Source organism: Nannobrachium achirus (assembly GCF_963921795.1).
Source record: "Nannobrachium achirus genome assembly, chromosome: 4".
NCBI classification, from domain to species: domain Eukaryota; kingdom Metazoa; phylum Chordata; class Actinopteri; order Myctophiformes; family Myctophidae; genus Nannobrachium; species Nannobrachium achirus.
In genome coordinates, this window is record NC_137813.1 from 36,681,098 (window position 1) to 36,700,003 (window position 18,906).

The following is an 18,906-nucleotide window of genomic DNA, read 5'->3' on the forward strand; positions in this document are numbered from 1 at the left end:
TTGACCAGTCGCGCCAATGAACTGCAGCATGAGGTATCTAGCTTTTTATATCAGTGGTTAGTAGGAATAAACACAGAAGCACCTGGGAGGAAGTGGACTAAGAAAGGGCAGGAGCCAAACCCACTTCCTGTTTGACACAAAAAAAGGAGGTGGTGCCCCAAGAGGCAAAAACAAAGGAATGGGTTCCCAGATTGCTCTCACCCTATCCCAGGGGTCTTCAACGTTTTCAGGCCAAGGACCGCTTAGTTGAGTGAGAGATGAAGTAGGGACCCCCACAACCTTCTTATAGATTCCATATAGTTTAATCGTTTGACAGCCTGATCATCAGTGTAGTTTGGATTCTTGTCAATTTGTGTATTCACAATGCGCGAGGCATTGTGAGCTTGTAGATCTGCTATTTTTGGCTAAAGTTCTCAGAACATGGACACCAGGGTTCAAGTGGTTAATATAAAAAAGGAGAAAAAAAGTTTCTATCACACAAAGATTTGGAGGACCCCCTGTTGAAGACCCTTGCCCTATCCTCTCTCTCTCTCTCTCTCTCCCGCTCTACTTAAACCCTAAACTTAGTTGACCAGATTCCCAAGGGCTCCATACTAGGCCGCCTCCTGTTTTCGCTCCGCACTAAATATCAAGCTCATAACCCAGTGTTTGCCCCAGGCCCCAGAATGAGGATGCTAGGGTGTTTAATCTGTTACTCTCTTCCCCCTCTCTCTAATCCCCCCCAAACACACACACACACAAACACACACACACACACACACACACACACACACACACACACACACACACACACACACACACACACACACACACACACACACACACACACACACACACACGCGCGCACAAACGCACGCACACACACACACACGCACTCTCGTGCTGTTCCTCTGTTGTCAGGAATGGTTCACGGTGTATGAGCACAACCGCAGGCCCAGCTGCACTGTGTCTGACCTGGTGATGGGGAACGAGTACTCCTTCCGTGTGTACAGCCACAACATCTGTGGCTTCAGCGACGAGGTCGCCATCAGCAAGAACACTGCCCTCGTCACCAAGACAGGTAATGAAACGCTGTATGGGGGACCGGTGGGGGGGACAGGTGACGCACACGCATGCACACACACACACACGCACACATGCAAGCACACAAGCATGCACGCACGCACGCACGCACGCACGCACGCACGCACGCACGCACGCACGCACACACACACACACACACACACACACACACACACACACACACACACAGTAGGAGGTAAGACTATAAACAATCAGTTATTTTAAGTTGATTAAAAATATAATTACATGAAGCCAAATTAATTGTGTCCCGCCCATAACAGGGACGCCCCAAAGTAATGGGGATGGCCGTAATGAAATCTAGCGCCGAGCACCACCAGCAATATCCTCACTGCCAGGCTGAAACCCTGTACAGTATCTCCATGTTTCATGTTTTCATGTTGTTGTTGTTTTTCTCATAAATGAATGTCCTGTATTTGTTTACTTCATGTCATGACAGTGTCATGTAAAGATAGTGAGCTCACAACGTGCCACGATGAAACATGCTGTGAGCTTGCTTACAGTATTTTCACTATTTTTTTAAATATTTTTAACATTTCCTGACCAGTAACAGTTTTGTACATAAAAGGTTTATGTCTGACAGTGACGATATGTAACTTATTTACATGCTGGCTTGTGGTGGACATTTTTGTCCAAATATATATTTTGCCACAGACATACAAAATGAGTGGACAATAATATTTACCAGAAACACATAAAGAGCTACCCCTGAATGACAATAACAGGTCTGTAACTCTGAGAGCGTACAAATGGTACCAAATGGACCCTTACGGGTACATTTGTACACTTAAGTTAAGGGGGTCCATGCAAATAAAACATTTGAGAACAACTACTAGTTGGACTCCCAAAATGGCATAGTGTCGTACGTAGGTGTCATACATATTCTGAAGAAAACCTGGACGCTTGACATTCCGTAATTGGGTCTTATGGTTATGATCTAAATAAGAACATTTATAAGAAAGAAAAAAAAAAAGAAGTTCAAAAGTTTTGCCACGGACAAGACCAAGTCTTTTCTTTGGGCATATTGATGACCCCTGCATGTTGCTGTGGGCAGCGTGACCTTGTTGCAGCCTTTAGGCACTGTGAGAGAACCTTTCACCACCTCTGAACATGGTGAGATATTATTATGCTGAGCAGGGTCACATTTCAGCCCAGTATGCTATAACCCACTAAAGCCAGAGGCTGATTCTACACATGCTTCTTTCAGAATGATTCTAAACCAGTAGTTCTTTCAAGACTTGAAAAATGTTCAAAAATAGAAGACCTATAAGCTCATAGTGAGCTTGTATATCTGCTATTTTTGAATAGCCAATGCAAAAATCTGACAGATGCTTTCCTGGTTTTAATGGGATAATCTGGGTGGGGGGGGGGACACATGGGATTAGATTTAACTAAATGGCAATTGTAATATCTTACTAATGAAGACAATCATTTGTTTACATATAACTGTGAAACAATACTGTGGGTCAGGAGCGGCCTCCCCCCTTCGCGCGTGGCGCCTTTTCTTTATTTATTATTAATTAATTAATTAATTAATTAATTAATTAATTAAATGTAATTAAGTAAACTTTTACAATTCTGTGACATCTGCTCACCAATTATCCACTCAGTCCAGTTTTCTTTCCAAAAACCCATTTTCATGTAAAAGCTCCAGAAATATTGCATAATCTGGGGTGCCATCCTAGTGGCCTAGTCAGCTTGCTATTGCACAGAACATTCTTCTTAAATACCACCCCACAACCTGTGTTAAAGGACTTTTTTTTTTCTTTTTTTTTTTTGGCTTTGGATAAAACATTGGTGGCTACCAAAGCTCCCCCCTAAACCGCCCCTGCTGTGGGTCATTATTTGTTGGATCAGGTAATATGAATTTTAGAGGTAGCCTAAAATTTACTGTAAGAAATCAACAATTCAAGAGCAATGTCAAAAGGTAATGCTATTGCATAACCTTGTTTGTATATCTCAGTGAATACAATCTCAACCAGGTAATCCCTAATCTATAAACTGATCACACTTTGAAAGTCCCCCCATGTCCACTCTTGACCAATTTAAAGGGGAATACCACTCATTTTCACATTGAACTATGTCATTAATATACCTAGGAGTTGTCTGTGTTGCCTAGAACTGGAGGATTGATTGTGCGGTTTGGCTTGCAAGGTATATTAATGACATACCGTAGTTCAATGTTGAAAATGAGTGGTATTCCCAGTTAAATCTCTCAACTTCACCTTGAGATACGACATGTTGGGAGCTTGTACATCCACTGAGTATCAAATAGGTCTTAGTGGTCAAAATGATATGCTGTTACACTGTTATAGAACACAACACCTCTTCTCTTCCTTCTCCAGCGCTGTCTTACAACCGACCAAACTACAAAGAGAAGGACGTAAACAGGTCCCCCAAGTTCACAGCACCCCTGGTGAACAGGAGTTTGATTGCAGGCTACAGCGCCGCCATCAGCTGTTCAGTCAGCGCCTATCCGAAGGTACTCATATATAATTACTTTCAACCTGGTGTCCCTATTCTGAGCATAGGTGTTTTTTATTACAAAAGTGGTCACAACTTTTCAATATTATGTTGTATATTGTTATACGCAACTAAAAAAAGAAAGCCTGGCCGCATGGCGGTTGAGGCACATAAACTTGCGTAGATTCACAATGGAAGCTCTGATCTTTGGAAGCTCTATCTTAATTGAAATAGGAGATATAGCCATTTGAACACATACCCACAATAGTAGGAAATCTAAAATCTGAATATACATTATGTCTTTGATATGTCTCCTTTACTTTGTAGTGACTCTGTCATGGATTGTCATGGCAGCATATGCACTATGAGGGCTTGTTAGAAAGGTGTGGCCCTACTGAATCCGACACTGGATTCAGCACCAGTTGTGTAAAGGTAGCTTGCATACTCATGGAGTTAAGTCACTAAATGTGCAACTACTCCAGTAAGGCCAACATCAATGAGCAACACATTGCAAATGTTGATAGTGAGAGCATACCTGCACCAGTCTCATCAAGACAAGAAGACTGAGTCAGGTTGATACAACACCATTGTGAGAGATTGTTGCATTTGTGGGAACTAAGGCCAGTACATCTGACAGCATTTACTACTGGTACAGGTACGAGTAACAGAGACAAGGTCCTTCATGCAGCATCAGAAAGGCTCGATGATGTTGTATATCATCAGATTTTCTCGTACCCGGATCTCTTTGCACATGATGCCAAATATCAATCATAAAAGCTGCCTTTTAGACACTACTCTGAACAAAATGTAGCAGCTGCCTGATGAAAAATATAGTCATGTGCCCGGGGGTGTGTGTCCTCATATACTGTTTAGGGATTTGAATTGGGAGTCTCAGAAGTAATGTTGGAGAACCCAGACCAGTGCCCATTGGGAAGAATAGTCACCACTGTTACCATGGTGGCGACATTGTTTTGTATCAGTGATATCAGCATGCAAACAGGCGGACAGAGGACGGACAGACATTCCATAAATGAATAGTTAAGATATCAGAAAAGCACACCAGTATCGATGGAAAATAGCTTTATTAAGCTCCCTGAAGTCATTGATGAAACAACTTTCTCTAAAGAAATTAAAGTGGGAATCTAACCTGGAACCTTTTGCTTCCCAGGCGGGCTCTCTACCCATTCAGCTATGGCTTCCCCCCATGAGAGAAGCTGCCCATCTATAACCTAGTGTTTCTCAACAGGGGAGGTACAGCCCCACAGGGGGCATAAAGAGAAGTTATCGTGGTGGAGGGGGAAAGTTTAATATATTCAAGTGCATATTTTCTTCCCTTGACCTTGACCTTTTTCCCCATTAACTCTGCAGTCATATGATGCATGGTCTCTGAAGTGTGTATCATTGTCAGCATCTTGTCAGTATCACGACAGTACAGTACAGTACAGTACAGTTTTGTTCCTGTGAATGTATGAGTTTGAGAGTAGTGAAAGAGTAAATAGAACAAAAACATAAAATGTTGATGGCTCGACAGTGGGAATGTATATTTATGTCTAGAGCAAGAACAAGAGGTGGAGCAGAAACATCTTTCAACGCTGCATTTTTATTCTCCCGAATCCGAGAGAGATTTGTTGAGCCAAAATGTTGACCCAGTTTCACCTCTCAGTCTGTTCTCCCCCGCTCTCTCAACATATCTCTCTCTCTCTCTCCCAGTCACCCCTCGCTCTCTCATCCTCACCGCTCCCTCCTCCGCCTCTTGCTTTCTGCCAATTTCTTATCATTGCCGCCCTCCCTCCCTCCCTCCCTCCCTGTATTTCACATTTCCTGTCCTCACTTTCACTGCACGTTCTCCTCTCAGCCCAAGATCGTCTGGATGAAGAACAAGATAATCATCGGTGAAGACCCCAAGTACATGATGCGGAACAACCAGGGCGTTTTGACGCTGAACATCCGTAAGCTGAGCCAGTACGACGGGGGCAGGTACAGCTGCAAGGCCGTCAACGACCTGGGGGAGGACGAGGTGGAGTGCAAGCTGGAGGTCAGAGGTACGTTCTCTCACCCAGCTGTGTGTGGAAGAGAGGTGAAATAGTGTGAACTATAGGGGTGCAGCTGTTAATCAAACTAATTGATGTATTAGGCAATTATAGAAATACCAAATATAGTGGCTCAACAAGCTCACAACACGTCCCAATCCTACTGGTTGTGAGCTTGTTTGGTCATTGAGGGTAGGCAAGTCTGAAGAGGCGGGTCTTCAGGCCACGGCGGAAGCTAGAGAGAGAGTCTGCAGTTCTAAGTGCAACAGAGGGAGTTTATTCCACAGTTTGGGGCCAGGAGGGTAAATTGTCTATGGACGAGTGGACAGACCCATCAATTTAGTTATTCGACTATGAAAAAACTATTAGAATTTTTGCACGTACAGTACTGTAGATGTGTTTATATATATTTAAAAAAGAAATCAAAATATTTAAAAATAGAAGAATCACTAAGAAAATAATCAGTATAGTTTTAGCCATCAAAGACTTTGATGTGAATTAAGCACTCATTATCTTTTCGTCCAGCAGACAGTTCAGGACAGACCAATATTTTAAATACAAATAAAAAATGCATATTCTTTTTTTGACTGTGCTGGTTGGCACGTTGCAGCGACAAACATTATGAAAACTTAAATCAGAGCACGCAAAGTATTTACCTTCTGTAAGTCAACGAACTACGTATCCCATAATGCTGCAATGGATATACCAGTGGGGGGGGGGGGGGGGGGGGAGAGAGAGAGAGAGAGAGAGAGAGAGAGAGAGAGAGAGAGAGAGAGAGAGAGAGGGGACTTGGTTGAAGGTCAGCGAGGACTCTCTGTGACTGCAGACAGGCCTCGCTCTTGAAGCCGACATGACTGTAGCCCTGCACCTAAGACGTTAACGCGAGAACCTGCTCATAAGAGGGAGGCGCTGGAATGCTCCGCAGTTGCAACGAACATAAAGATAATCTCATTGTATTTGTCAGTTAGAGCTTCAGAACCTCAGACGACTTAAGCTTGCGCTAAGAAAAGATCCGCCGGCCTCACGCTGATTTATAATTCCCTTCTTCCCTTCTCCTTCCTCTCCCTCTCACCCCAGTTGCAGTGGAGAAGATATGAAGACAGCAAGACACAGCGTGCGGACACAGTTGAACACTGAATACTAATGGATTATGTATAACCGGATAGTCATGAATAAATATGATTAGAACAGAACACAGGCCAGCTTCTAAAGCAGGGGTCTTCAACGTTTTCAGGCCAAGGACCCCTTAGTATGAGAGGGATATGAAGCAGGGACCCCCACTACATATTGTATAAATGTGTGATGGAGATTCTCATCGATTTCATAGATAGATTCATAGACTTAACCTAACCACTTAAAATCTTAAATCGTCGATACTTAGTAAACTTGACCTTTCACTCTGTACTTGGTCTGCATTTTTTTTACTCTACACCAAACCTATTTGCCAAAAATAGCCGATCTACAAGCTCTCAACGCCTCGCGCTGCTAGGCGTTGAGAGCTTGTAGATCTGCTATTTTTGGCTAAAGTTCTCCTCGGAATAGGGATGCGAGGGTTCACGTTGTTAATTTAAAAGAATTATCCTATCACACAAGGATTTGGCAGCCCCCCTGTAGTAACTCTGAGGACCCCCTAGGGGTCCCGGACCCCCTGTTGAAGACCACTGTTCTAAAGCCTATACAACTTCCTTCCCTTATTGTCACCCCACCCTCGCCACCGCTGTGACAAATGCCACATCAGTCATGTGCCACGAATTATGACAGAGCAAGCTGTCACCTTGTCATCGCCTAATTGAGAATAGCCGTAGACTAGCCTGGTAATGTTGCCCCGAATATTACAGCATACAGATGGGTCCCTCTTATCTGTGAAGTGAACCTGTCAAGGAACACGCTTATAAAACGGACATTCATCCATTATGTTTTCCTGTGTGTGTGTGTGTGTGTGTGTGTGTGTGGGGGGGTGTGTGTGTGTGTGTGTGTGTGTGTGTGTGTGTGTGTGTGTGTGTGTGTGTGTGTGTGTGTGTGTGTGTGTGTGTGTGTGTGTGTGTGTGTGTGTGTGTGTGTGTGTAGTGTGTACAGTATGCACTTGGTTTCCCAGACATTTTTATTGGTGGGGGATGAATTTATGATTGTCATGCAGCTATGGCACTGAAATCATTGCAGTGTGACCGGCTGCACACCTATCCTTCTTCCTCGTGGTATTAGATATCGCCACTGTTGGATGGAAACCTTGTATGTCCAAAAGCATTACATTTCAGAAAATGGAGGAAACAAAATGGATCCAATGCAGTTAGTATTCAGTCACAAGCTTATCAATACTTTTTATTGGATGAATATTTAGACAATGTGAGGTTGTGAGCTTGTACTTGTAGATCAGTGGTCCTCGACCTTTTCATGCCGCGACCCCCAAAATAATCATATTTTAACTGCGACGAGCACTAAGAGTTGAGGCATTCATTTTGTATAACACGGTTCTATTGAAAATAGCCGATCCACATGCTCACAACGCCTCGCAACGCGAGGCGTTGTGAGCATGTAGATCTGCTATTTTCACAATTTCTGCCTCTGGCCAATGTTTAATTTGTCATTTTAGAGGTATTAAAAAGTCCTTAAATTGTCACTTTAGAAATGTGCAGAAAACCCTCTATACACTTAAACTTTATGTTGGTCTGTTTACTTTTGAGTGAGAAAACAATGTTTCACATTAAGTTAATCATCTGGGGACCTCCCCAAAATAATTTGGTCCCGACCCACAGGTTGAGAACCACTGTTGTACATGGCCTATTTTCCATACTTTTGCAGGACTCTCTTGTACGACAAAGCACCTGTGGGAAATGTATGGAAAAACACAAAAAGTGTAAATATGGAGATACCAGGTTTCTCTGTGGGACGGCAGCAAGGCAGACAGAGGCTCCTGGGCCAGGGGCCCCTGTCAGCTCTGGCCTGGCTGAATGGAGGGATCACGGCTCAGCCAGGCATGGCCAGCATGCTGGATCCATCAGGATTAGAGTGCTTCTTAGACACAGACATGGACCTGCTGCCTTCTTCAGACACATGCACAGGACATGTGCCCACGCACGCATGCACGCACGCACGCACGCACGCACGCACGCACGCACGCACGCACGCACAAACACACGTTGTATCACTATACTTCAACATCAACTTCAAAAAAATTATGAATTGTGTTCCGGTGGTGTCATGCACTTGAGCTTGTAGATCGGCTGCGACAGCATTCAAAATCAAATCTATGTAAAAATTTCTATTTCTCCAAATTCTACTATTCTTCTGGGGAAATGTAGCCCTTAGCAGAATCCTATTTTAAAATTGCCTGATGTCTCAGTGGGCGGACCACCGCTGATTCGCCCATATATGGCCATGTCGGTCAGATCAGCGGTGTGAGGGCCACAATTACACTACACGTCTTGTCGTGGGACACTGGAACATACATGGACACAGACACAGACATGGGGCATACACATGCACACACACAACAATGCAGGAGGGGCAGGCGCAGCGTATTAGCACTGACTCACTCTCTTCCTCTGTTCCCACACTCTCCCAGCCTCTGACAACACCGAGACGCTCTCATGGCATGACCTCTACTCCCAGGCCTTTGCACGTACACGGCCTGCACTTGTGCACACATACAAACACAGACACGCGCACTCGTGAATCAGGGTCTCATTAGCATAACACACTAGAGACTAATTAATGCACCCATCAACACTGCCCTAATTAGCTCTCCCACGTCATTACTGAGCAAACGAATTACTGCTAATTTACACACCCGCAAAACAAACACAGCACCGTCTCTACTGGGAGAGTCGGGCCGCGGCTCGCCTCGCACACCAAATTAAAGCTTCACTGATGTGCTGCATCCTAACCTAGCGGCCCCCGGTGGGACACCTCCTAACCCCATACACACAGCCAGCTGACGGCACAAGAATTCTGGGAAAAAAAGCAAGAGATCAAATTGCAGCAAAGCAACCACTGACTGAATACATCAAATAGTTTGAGTATGCTTCCGTCTCTGGCCGTGAAATCACAGAGAGGGGCGCTGCCTGCAACGCACCACCAGGGCCTGTACTGGGATGATACCATCTGTATATCTGGGGCCCGCTGGAGAGAAAGGAGCCCCCCCCCCCACACACACACACACACACAACACCCCAACACCCCAGTCCTTGCTCTCTCCAGCAGAGGGGGTGAGAGGACAGTAACAAGGACCGGCACTGGCCATCCTGAGGTGTTTTGTGTGACTGTGAGTGACAGGTTATTAATAACTATTACATTAACAATGCATCGTTGATCTGAAGCTCCAGCCTGCGTGCGATGTCCAGAATATCCCAGCCCTTCCCTCAAAAGTGCAGCCAGTCACACTGCTTGGCACACGTCCTGAAATGTTCAGCACTTCTGAGTACACTAGACTGTGTACCCTCTTTTATATTGCGGCATGTAGTTGTGCCTGATCTATACTTTCAGTTATAGTTGCCAGTGTCGTGCACCAGAAATAGCCGATCTACAAACTCACAATGTGTCACAGCGTGACGTGCGGTGAATTTGCAGATCAGTTCGGTGCCAGACACCCTCTCGCAACCAAGTATAACTCAGGTTTCATAGTTGCAATAGGGTGAAGGTATAAATGCTCATATACAGCAAGGGGAGTGCTCTCCAGGCACCTGAAAGTAGGACACCATTGGTTGTTTGGTTTGTACACTAGACCTGCAGTGCAGCACAAAGCTCAAGTTTTGAACTCTTCTGAACAGCAAAATGGTTCTGTGTGTGTGTGTGTGTGTGTGTGTGTGTGTGTGTGTGTGTGTGTGTGCGTGCGTGCGTGCGTGCGTGCGTGCGTGCGTGCGTGCGTGCGTGCGTGCGTGCGTGCGTGCGTGCGTGCGTGCGTGCGTGCGTGCGTGCGTGCGTGATATAATGTTTAATATCAAGGATCTGAATTTGGCCGTGACCCCCACCTGAAAATATTTTGTGCCAGGGACCCCCATATAATACAATATGTTACACAGATTGTTCTGTTAAAATATTCAAAATCTTTAGAAAAGATCTTCTGAAAATACCAGATCTACAGGCTCACAATGCACTGCGATGCGATATGTTGTGAGCTTGTAGATCGCTCTCAAATACTAAAATACATCATATAGACTAGTGTATAGAGTTTCTCAACCTTTTTTGGTCCAGTTCCCCTTTGTCCCTTACCGCCCCACACAGCCAATTAAAATGTAAGCTTTATTTGTATTGTTTATTGTGTGTTGCTTATATAATTTAGATATCAGATAAACTGGAATGTTATGTGATTATTATGTAATTATAAGCCTACTTCCTAGGGAGACAGAAGAAAGCCAAGAAAACAAGAAAAGCGTGCATGTTGCGATAATGACAGGGCCTGATATCCCTGTGACAGGACTATGACTGAACCTGACATCCGTGTGACATGACCAGTGTTGTATTGCTCTTGTCACGCGGGCAGTCACCGTCTGACCCATATCTTTTCTGACCAGTGTCAGGCCTCTAACACACACGGACATACATTGATGCTAAAACAACCCCCAAGTTCACACCTCAACAACGATTTAGTGTCACAACACAACAGGGTGTTTTAACAAAGAAACTAGCCTGTATGCATATCAATAGACCTGTACAGTAGGTGTTAAGCAATGTGTGTGTGACGTCCTGAAAATTGCGCACCCCTAAACATTGAATCAGCAATGCAACACTGGACATGACTGTGATACTGACATGATACTGACCATAATACTGACTATAATGTGTGCTCGAAACGTCACTTATTCATTTGGTGCAATAAAGTACAATTGTCGCATTGCCGTCAGTGTGTGAGCGTTTCTTTCTTTCTTTCCACTGACTATGATACTGACCATAATACTGACCATGATACTGACCATAATACTGACCATGATACTGACCATAATACTGACCATGATACTGACCATAATACTGACCATGATACTAGCAATGATGATGTGTCATTTTTGGCAAACAACACTGTTGTACAACAGAGTATAATTTAGGCTTTAACCTTTCCAGACATGCTTTCGCCTGTACAAACCCCATTCAACACTTACAAATCTATAGGTGATCTTCCATCATCATCCCAATAAAAAACAAGCAACTACACACAATTACTGAATTTCCCCCTTGGGATAATAAAGGTATCTATCTATCTATCTATCTATCTATCTATCTATCTATCTATCTATCTATCTATCTACAATTCAGAAACCATGACATGCAACTACACACAATTCAGAAACCACGCCTCAGAGTTAATGAAATAAAGTCTAGCAAGAAATGAAGAAAATGTGCACTTGAATATGACTGCATAATTATGTTAACCCCCCTCCCCGACTCCCACCTCAACGACCCTCTTTAAAAATATATTGCTTCCAGCAAAGCAACCACATTCTCTGTATTCCACCTTGGGGGTCTGTACTGCCCCGTAGAGAAACTAATATAGAGTCATTAAACTGATTTTGATGCTATATTAACTCATTTAGCTGGGGACCTCCTGGAACCTCCTCATTGACCCTTGGAGGTCCCCAGGCCCCACTTTGAGAACCACTGGTGTACTGTAGACAAATGTGTTTTGTTCCATGTCTTATTGTCAGATAATCTGTAATGATATATCGGCGTTGTCGGGTGGAAACTTTGTATGTCCAAAATAGTTTGTTTTGTATTTATCACTTTTAAAATGATTTAAACTAGTGAAAACAGCCGATCTACAAGCACACAACGCCTCGCACCGCGAGGTGTTGTGTGCTTGTAGATCGGCTGTTTTCACTACTTTTGTGCGATGGCCATATGATGAAGCAGTGCTTTACTTTGCGAAAGAATTTACAAATTTGAAACTTGGAGATACAAGGTCTCTGCCCGACAGTGACGATATGCTTATTGTCTGACAACCTGAGATGCAGCCTGATGTGTTACTCTCTTGGCACATGAAAGGCTGTGGTTAATAACGTAAACAGAAGGCAATGTGCTTGGAGGTTTGTGTTAAAAATGGATCATCTTCAGAATACAGCTTGTAACCCCAGTACTGTACCTGAACTTAATCCGCTGCTCACTCTGAGAAGTGTCTGTTGCTAAGCAATCAAATTAATTGTATCTGCACATCATCCACAAGCCTTAAGAATCCTTCAAGACAGGAGAAGTGTGAAACTATTACAGTAAGTTAAGTCTCTCTCACTCTTTCTCTCACTCTCTTTCTCTCTCTCACACTCACTCACACACGCACACATGCGCGCACACACACACACACACACACACACACGCACAGAGAGAGAGAGAGAGAGAGAGAGAGAGAGAGCATAGATTTGGATGTCAGGAGAGGAAAGACACAATAAACATTGTATTTTCCTTTCCCAGGTGACATAACTTTACACTTTTCAACTTTGATTTCTGAATGAATAATTAATGGTAATGCATACAGGCCTAGTTTGCACAACATCCAAGATATCTACTGTATACATTATCAGAACACGGCTGCTGCAGAGACAGAGACAGACACACTGTACTGTATACCAGGGAAAAGATGGGTGGGAAAGTTGGAAGGGTAATTGTCATTGTGCGTGCGTGCATGACAGGTTTGGGAGACAGAGATTCCAGAGAGACAGTGAGACAGCGACAGAACTCCTGGAACAGTAGGATGGAGGGAACTATAATTATGCAAGTAATTATACATGAAATCACAGACTGAGAGAGAGGAAGAGATAGAGAAAGCAAGAGAGCAAGAAGGAGCCTTGGTGTTCGTCGGCTCATGTAATTACATATGAGAACTAAACGAGACAGACTGAGGAAGCACAAACCATGCATCCACCTATAGGACTACTGTCTTTTTGCACAGCACATTTAGATATCTCTCACTCTGTGTTTTTGCATCCATGCGTCTGTGCATGCACACACAACACACAAACAAGCACGCACACACGTCTCTCACACACACACACACACACACACACACGTGCACGCATGCGCACACACGCAGTTATAATATGGTCATTTGCTCATTCTTCTGTATCTCCTGTTCCTGTATTTTGTGCTACTGTGCTATGCTCTATTGAATATCAGTGTGACTTATTCCCTGTGTCATCGTGTTCATTGATTAAAGAGTCCAAACCCTCCCAGAGCTCACGACCCATATAATGAGCTCAACGTATCTGAGGGGGGTGAAAGAGAGTGTGCCGACACAAAACAGAGAGATGCCCTCACATATCACCATAACTACTTTACTGTCTGTCTGTGTGTGGCTGACTGTAACAGACAAGTCTATCCACTGTAGAGTTATTGCGACTGTAGGTCGCAGTTTAGTATGTGAACGGTCACAGCTCCGTATATCTCTGTCTGTCTGTCACGCCTGACACTGTGGTTCTATGGGTTTGCCGCTCTGACATCACACTCTGGCTTCACTGTGATGTCACACTAACAGAATCCCTTTTATGCCCATGTATGGAGTTCCCTGATGTCATTAATATTAAGCCCTTATATAACAGGACTTCATATGGGAATGCCCATATAAGGAGGCCAAATCGGCCACATACGACACTAACGGCTGGTTCTACAGACAGGGATCTCCATGTATGGGCATAAAAGGGTATGATGACAGATGTCATACACATCATAGGACTTTCACATAACAATTAACTGAGTAAGCTCTCACAGCATATCTTCATATACAGTACATGGATCTCCATATACTGTATGGGTACCAGGGGTCTCCATATATGGCTAACTGGTCCGATATACATTACTGGCCAGATGGCAAAGAATTGGCGCGACCTTGCATGTCGCCCTGAGGAGTCTTACTAATTTAGTTAATCTGTGTGTGGTGTGTGTGTGTGTGTGTGTGTGTGTGTGTGTGTGTGTGTGTGTGTGTGTGTGTGTGTGTGTGTGTGTGTGTGTGTGCGCGTGCGTGTGCGTGTGCGTGTGTGTGCGTGCGTGCGTGCGAGCCTCATGCACACATACGGTACACACAAGTGGGTGCACAGTCATACGTGTGCACTGCATTTGTCAAGCGAGCAAAGTACACATTCTGTAGGCTATATCTAACTGAATCTGCATAATTGACAAGTGAAGGTGGGCACAGAGTGTGCATGTGTTTACTTAGTAGCTCTCTCTCTGTGTGTTTGATCATCTCTACTGGCTGCGGCTCCCTGTCATTAGCTCCTGGGGACCGTGTGACTGTTGAGGTATGTCTCCTACGTCTGTCTGCAACTCCATCTGCCTGCTCTCACCACTGCATTACCGTGCCCCTGCCCGCACCCGTGATTCCCCAGGGGGGCAGAAACTGGCAGCGCTGCCTACTAATCTCTGCACTTTGGGAGATACATGTCCCTTTTCTCATGGGCTCTGGAGCAGTGGAAAACCCTCCGCTGCTGAATTAGATTTGCTTACTCCTCCTCAGCCATCTTCAAAGGCCTCCGATAACTGAATATACCTTTTATTCATTTCATGGCACCATAATTGTTTTTAGTTTTTTTTTCTCCCCACTGAGCAAATCCTGAGCAGGTCTTTGGGGAGTATACTTGTGTAGCCATACTGCTGTGCTTTCTACATCTACATTATAGTAATAGTATTATTATTATTTGAAGGTATTGTTTGTTCTTTCTTTCTTACGATTAGTTATATTTTATGCTGTTACAGAGGGTTTCTTCACTCATATTTGGGAACTTTAGGTGAGTGGAGTGGGACTCGTCATGCTATCGCAGACTGGGGAAAGTGCCTTAAGGTCTTTTCATTAAAACAATTAGGCTAATTCCACTTTACTTGCTAAGGAAAAATGGAAATGCTTTATTTTAAGAAATACAGGCATGGGAAGAAAAGAGCAAACGCAGGAGAAAGTGCATGAAAAACGTAAAATGGGACAAAAAGAGAGGAAGCAGATAAGCCTGACATTATTCATTAAGATCGCCATGATTCAAGTGGCATAGTTATTAATGCTTTATAAATGTTTCATGGTTTCCTTAATAAAGGCAACCGGGGCAATTCAACATTAAGGTGATGCATACAAGTTGCAGCCACTACAGTATATACAATTTTATTTTATCATCATTAATGATGGATTTTATTTTCAATTTAACAGGGTTGTGTTCAGAGCTGTGCTCCTTTCATGTTATATTTAACTTAAGCTACCTGCCTGGACTGTAGTGCAGTCTAATAAATTACAATTCATTTATTTAAAAAAAATCAGTAATGGGAGTTGCCAACAGATTCAGCTGCATAGCTCTGAATCTGTCTTGTTAAACGTATAGGTTCCGGACGGAACCATGTTTATTTAATACCGGAGGACAAGGTCCCCCTATGGGATAACCAGCGCCATCTGGCGCTGCAACAGAGTAAAACTCATAAGCTCCCGTACGAGAAATATCATTTGTCGGTAGGGCTGTCAATCACAAACGAGGGCACCGCCCCCGAGTGTATAAAAGCCCTGCGGGCTATCATAACTTCCTCTAAAGCCGCACCTCTGCGCCCGCAACTAGCGAACCGAGGGGCTTTATTCGGGGGACCTTGTCCTCCGGTATTAAATAAACATGGTTCCGTCCGGAACCTATACGTTTATTGTCATACCTCCAGACAAGGTCCCCCTATGGGACTCATATACTCCCCGAGAAGTCATGAACCGACAAGACTGTCGTGCACACCGACCACACCCGGAAAGGAGGTCCTGTCAACCGACGTGACCCCTTTCAGGACTGATCCGACCCAGACCCACAGGGCCTGGGCGTGTTCAGACAGAAAAAAGAGACCCTGACAGACCGAGGCCCGCCTTATGCACTAAGGGCAGACACAGGTCCACCTTATAAAATTGCAATAAAATAAGGGAAAAACTCAGGGTCCCCCCCCACGTATCCTAGAGACAGCAGCATGCTATCTCCGGAAGGGGAGAGAGAGCCGCCCCCCTACGTAGTAGGAAAGGCAGCAGCACCCAGAACCGTATGCGCCATAGCAGAAGGCGCAACGTCCAGGTGATAGTAGGTCGCAAAGGTGGACGGCGAAGACCAATTCGCCGCTGCACAAATCTCCTCAATGGAGACACCTTTGGACAAAGCCCAAGAGGTAGACACACCCCTAGTACTGTGGGCCTTAAGTGCTTCCGGCACTTCAGACCCAGACCGGGTGTAAGCCAACCTAATAGCATCCACAAGCCATCTCGACAGAGTGGGCTTGGACACCGCTTTCCGTTGACGGGCATTCATGACCACGAAAAGCTGAGAAGTAGACCTGCTGTCCACCGTCCTATCACAGTAGGCCTTCAGGGCCCTAACTGGACAAAGACAATGAAGACGCCTATCCTCCTCTGATGCAAACGGAGGAGGATGGAAAGCCGTCAAAACAACAGGTTCCTTCGGGACCACCCGGTTCTTAGGAATAAAACTCAAATGAGGTTTGAGAAGAACCTTGGAGTCATTATTGAGAAACCTCATACAATCAGGGCTCACAGAGAGCGCACGAAGGTCGCTCACACGCTTAGCCGTAGACAAGGCAAGCAAAAGAGCTGTTTTGAAACTTAAATGTTTCAAAGAGGTCCTCCCAATCGGTTCAAAGGGTGCCTTGCAAAGGCCCTCAAGAACCACTTGTAGATCCCAAACAGGAAACAAGGCTCTGGTCACAGGTCTCAAATGGTCCACACCATGCATGAACTGGACCACCTCAGGGATTTTAGAAAGGCCTTTACCTGCCACCCCCAGGTGGCAGGCATCAATAGCCGCTAAATAACCCCTCAGTGTAGAGAACGCCAGACCAAGGTCCAGGCGGTCCTGCAGGAAATCTAACACCCTCTGGGCCGAAGCTATATGAGCCACCACAGGTGGCTCCTGTAGCTCACACCAGTCCAAAAAGGCATTCCACCTTCCATCATACACAGCCCTAGTAGAGGGGGCTCTAGCACTCTGAATAGTGGCTACAACCGTCGGTGAGAAGCCTGCTGCAAGCAGGTTCTCCCTCTCACGGGCCAAACCCACAGGTCTAGGCCCCGTGGGTCTGGATGGAAGATCTCGTCCCCTGCCTGGCGCAGCAGATCCCTGAGCAAGGGAAGCCGCCAAGGGGGTCGAGAGAGCAGTGGGGTGATCAGAGACCTCCACACTCCCCTGGATGGTGTCACCAGAAGAACCTCCTGGTTGGAACATCTGATCCTCTCCAGAGTGGGAAGAATCAGTTCCAGGGGTGGAAACGCGTAGAGAAGACCTTGTGGCCATTCGTAAGCAAACGCGTCCATCCCCAGAGGAGAAGGTCCCCTCACTGAAAAGTAAAGGGGACACTTCGCGTTCTCCTGGGAGGCAAAGAGATCGACTCGCGGTCGACCGAACCTGGAGAAAATCTGCCTCACCACCGCAGGGTGGAGAGACCAATCCTCGTAACGAGGCTCCCCCCTGGACAACAGATCGGCGCCGCCGTTCTGAAGGCCCGGGACATGGGAGGCTCTGATGGACCTCAACCGAGGCAAGCACCAGAGGGTCATCTCGCGCGCCAGCTGATCCAGCGTACGCGAGGAGAGGCCGCCCTGTTTGTTGAGATAATACAGGGCCGCCGTGTTGTCCGTCCTGACCAGGACATGGCAACCCCGGAGAAATGGTTCGAAATGCTTGAGCGCCAAGTAGATCGCCATTAACTCCAGATAGTTGATGTGGTACTCCAACATGGCCTGGGTCCAAAGACCCCTGGCTGAGCGCCCCTCGTCGGTGGCGCCCCACCCTGAGCGGCTGGCGTCTGTGGTGATCACCTTGCGTGACACCACTTCGCCCATGGAGACCCCACTTGTCAACAACGCCTGGTCCCTCCATGGGACCAGAGCGTCCATGCAGACCTGGCTGACTGTCACCTTCCTGTACCCTTGCAGGGAAGGAATCCTGAGCGCCAGTGACCACCGCTGGAAAGGTCTCATATGAAACCTGCCCAGACGCAGAAGTTGCACTGCTGACGCCATCAGCCCAGTCAACTTCATGCACTCCTTGTACCTGACCACCTGGTTCAGTCGGAAGGAGCCGAGACAAGTCAGAAACCTGTCCACCCTCTCCGGGGAGAGGCGAGCGGACATGGTGGCCGAGTCCAGAGATATTCCTATAAAGGAAATCTGCTGGGAGGGTAACAACATGCTTTTGCCAAAATTGACGTTGAAACCCAAGGCCTTCAGGTGTGACAACACCAGATTGGTATGGCGCGCCGCTTCTGAGCAGGAGGCGGCGGAAATCATCCAATCGTCTATGTAGTTCGCCAGCCTGACTCCCTGATGCCTCAGTGGAGCAATGGCTGCCTCGGTCACTTTCACGAAAACCCGAGGGCTCAGAGAAAGACCGAAAGGGAGGACCGTGTA

General features: G+C 45.7%; 1 protein-coding gene across 1 annotated transcript in view; it reads left to right on the forward strand.

Moving 5' to 3' along the window:
• The window catches only part of mybpc2a (myosin binding protein Ca), a gene marked incomplete at both ends in the record, with an annotated part of 60,025 nt that extends 53,355 nt beyond the window's left edge, over nucleotides 1-6,670 (forward strand). The window contains 4 exons of the mRNA XM_080723266.1: nucleotides 901-1,060; nucleotides 3,426-3,562; nucleotides 5,399-5,585; nucleotides 6,651-6,670. Of these exons, the coding sequence (XP_080579392.1) occupies nucleotides 901-1,060; nucleotides 3,426-3,562; nucleotides 5,399-5,585; nucleotides 6,651-6,670 (504 nt within the window). The remainder of the gene's footprint in view (nucleotides 1-900; nucleotides 1,061-3,425; nucleotides 3,563-5,398; nucleotides 5,586-6,650) is intronic.
• Nucleotides 6,671-18,906: the final 12,236 nt, after the last annotated feature.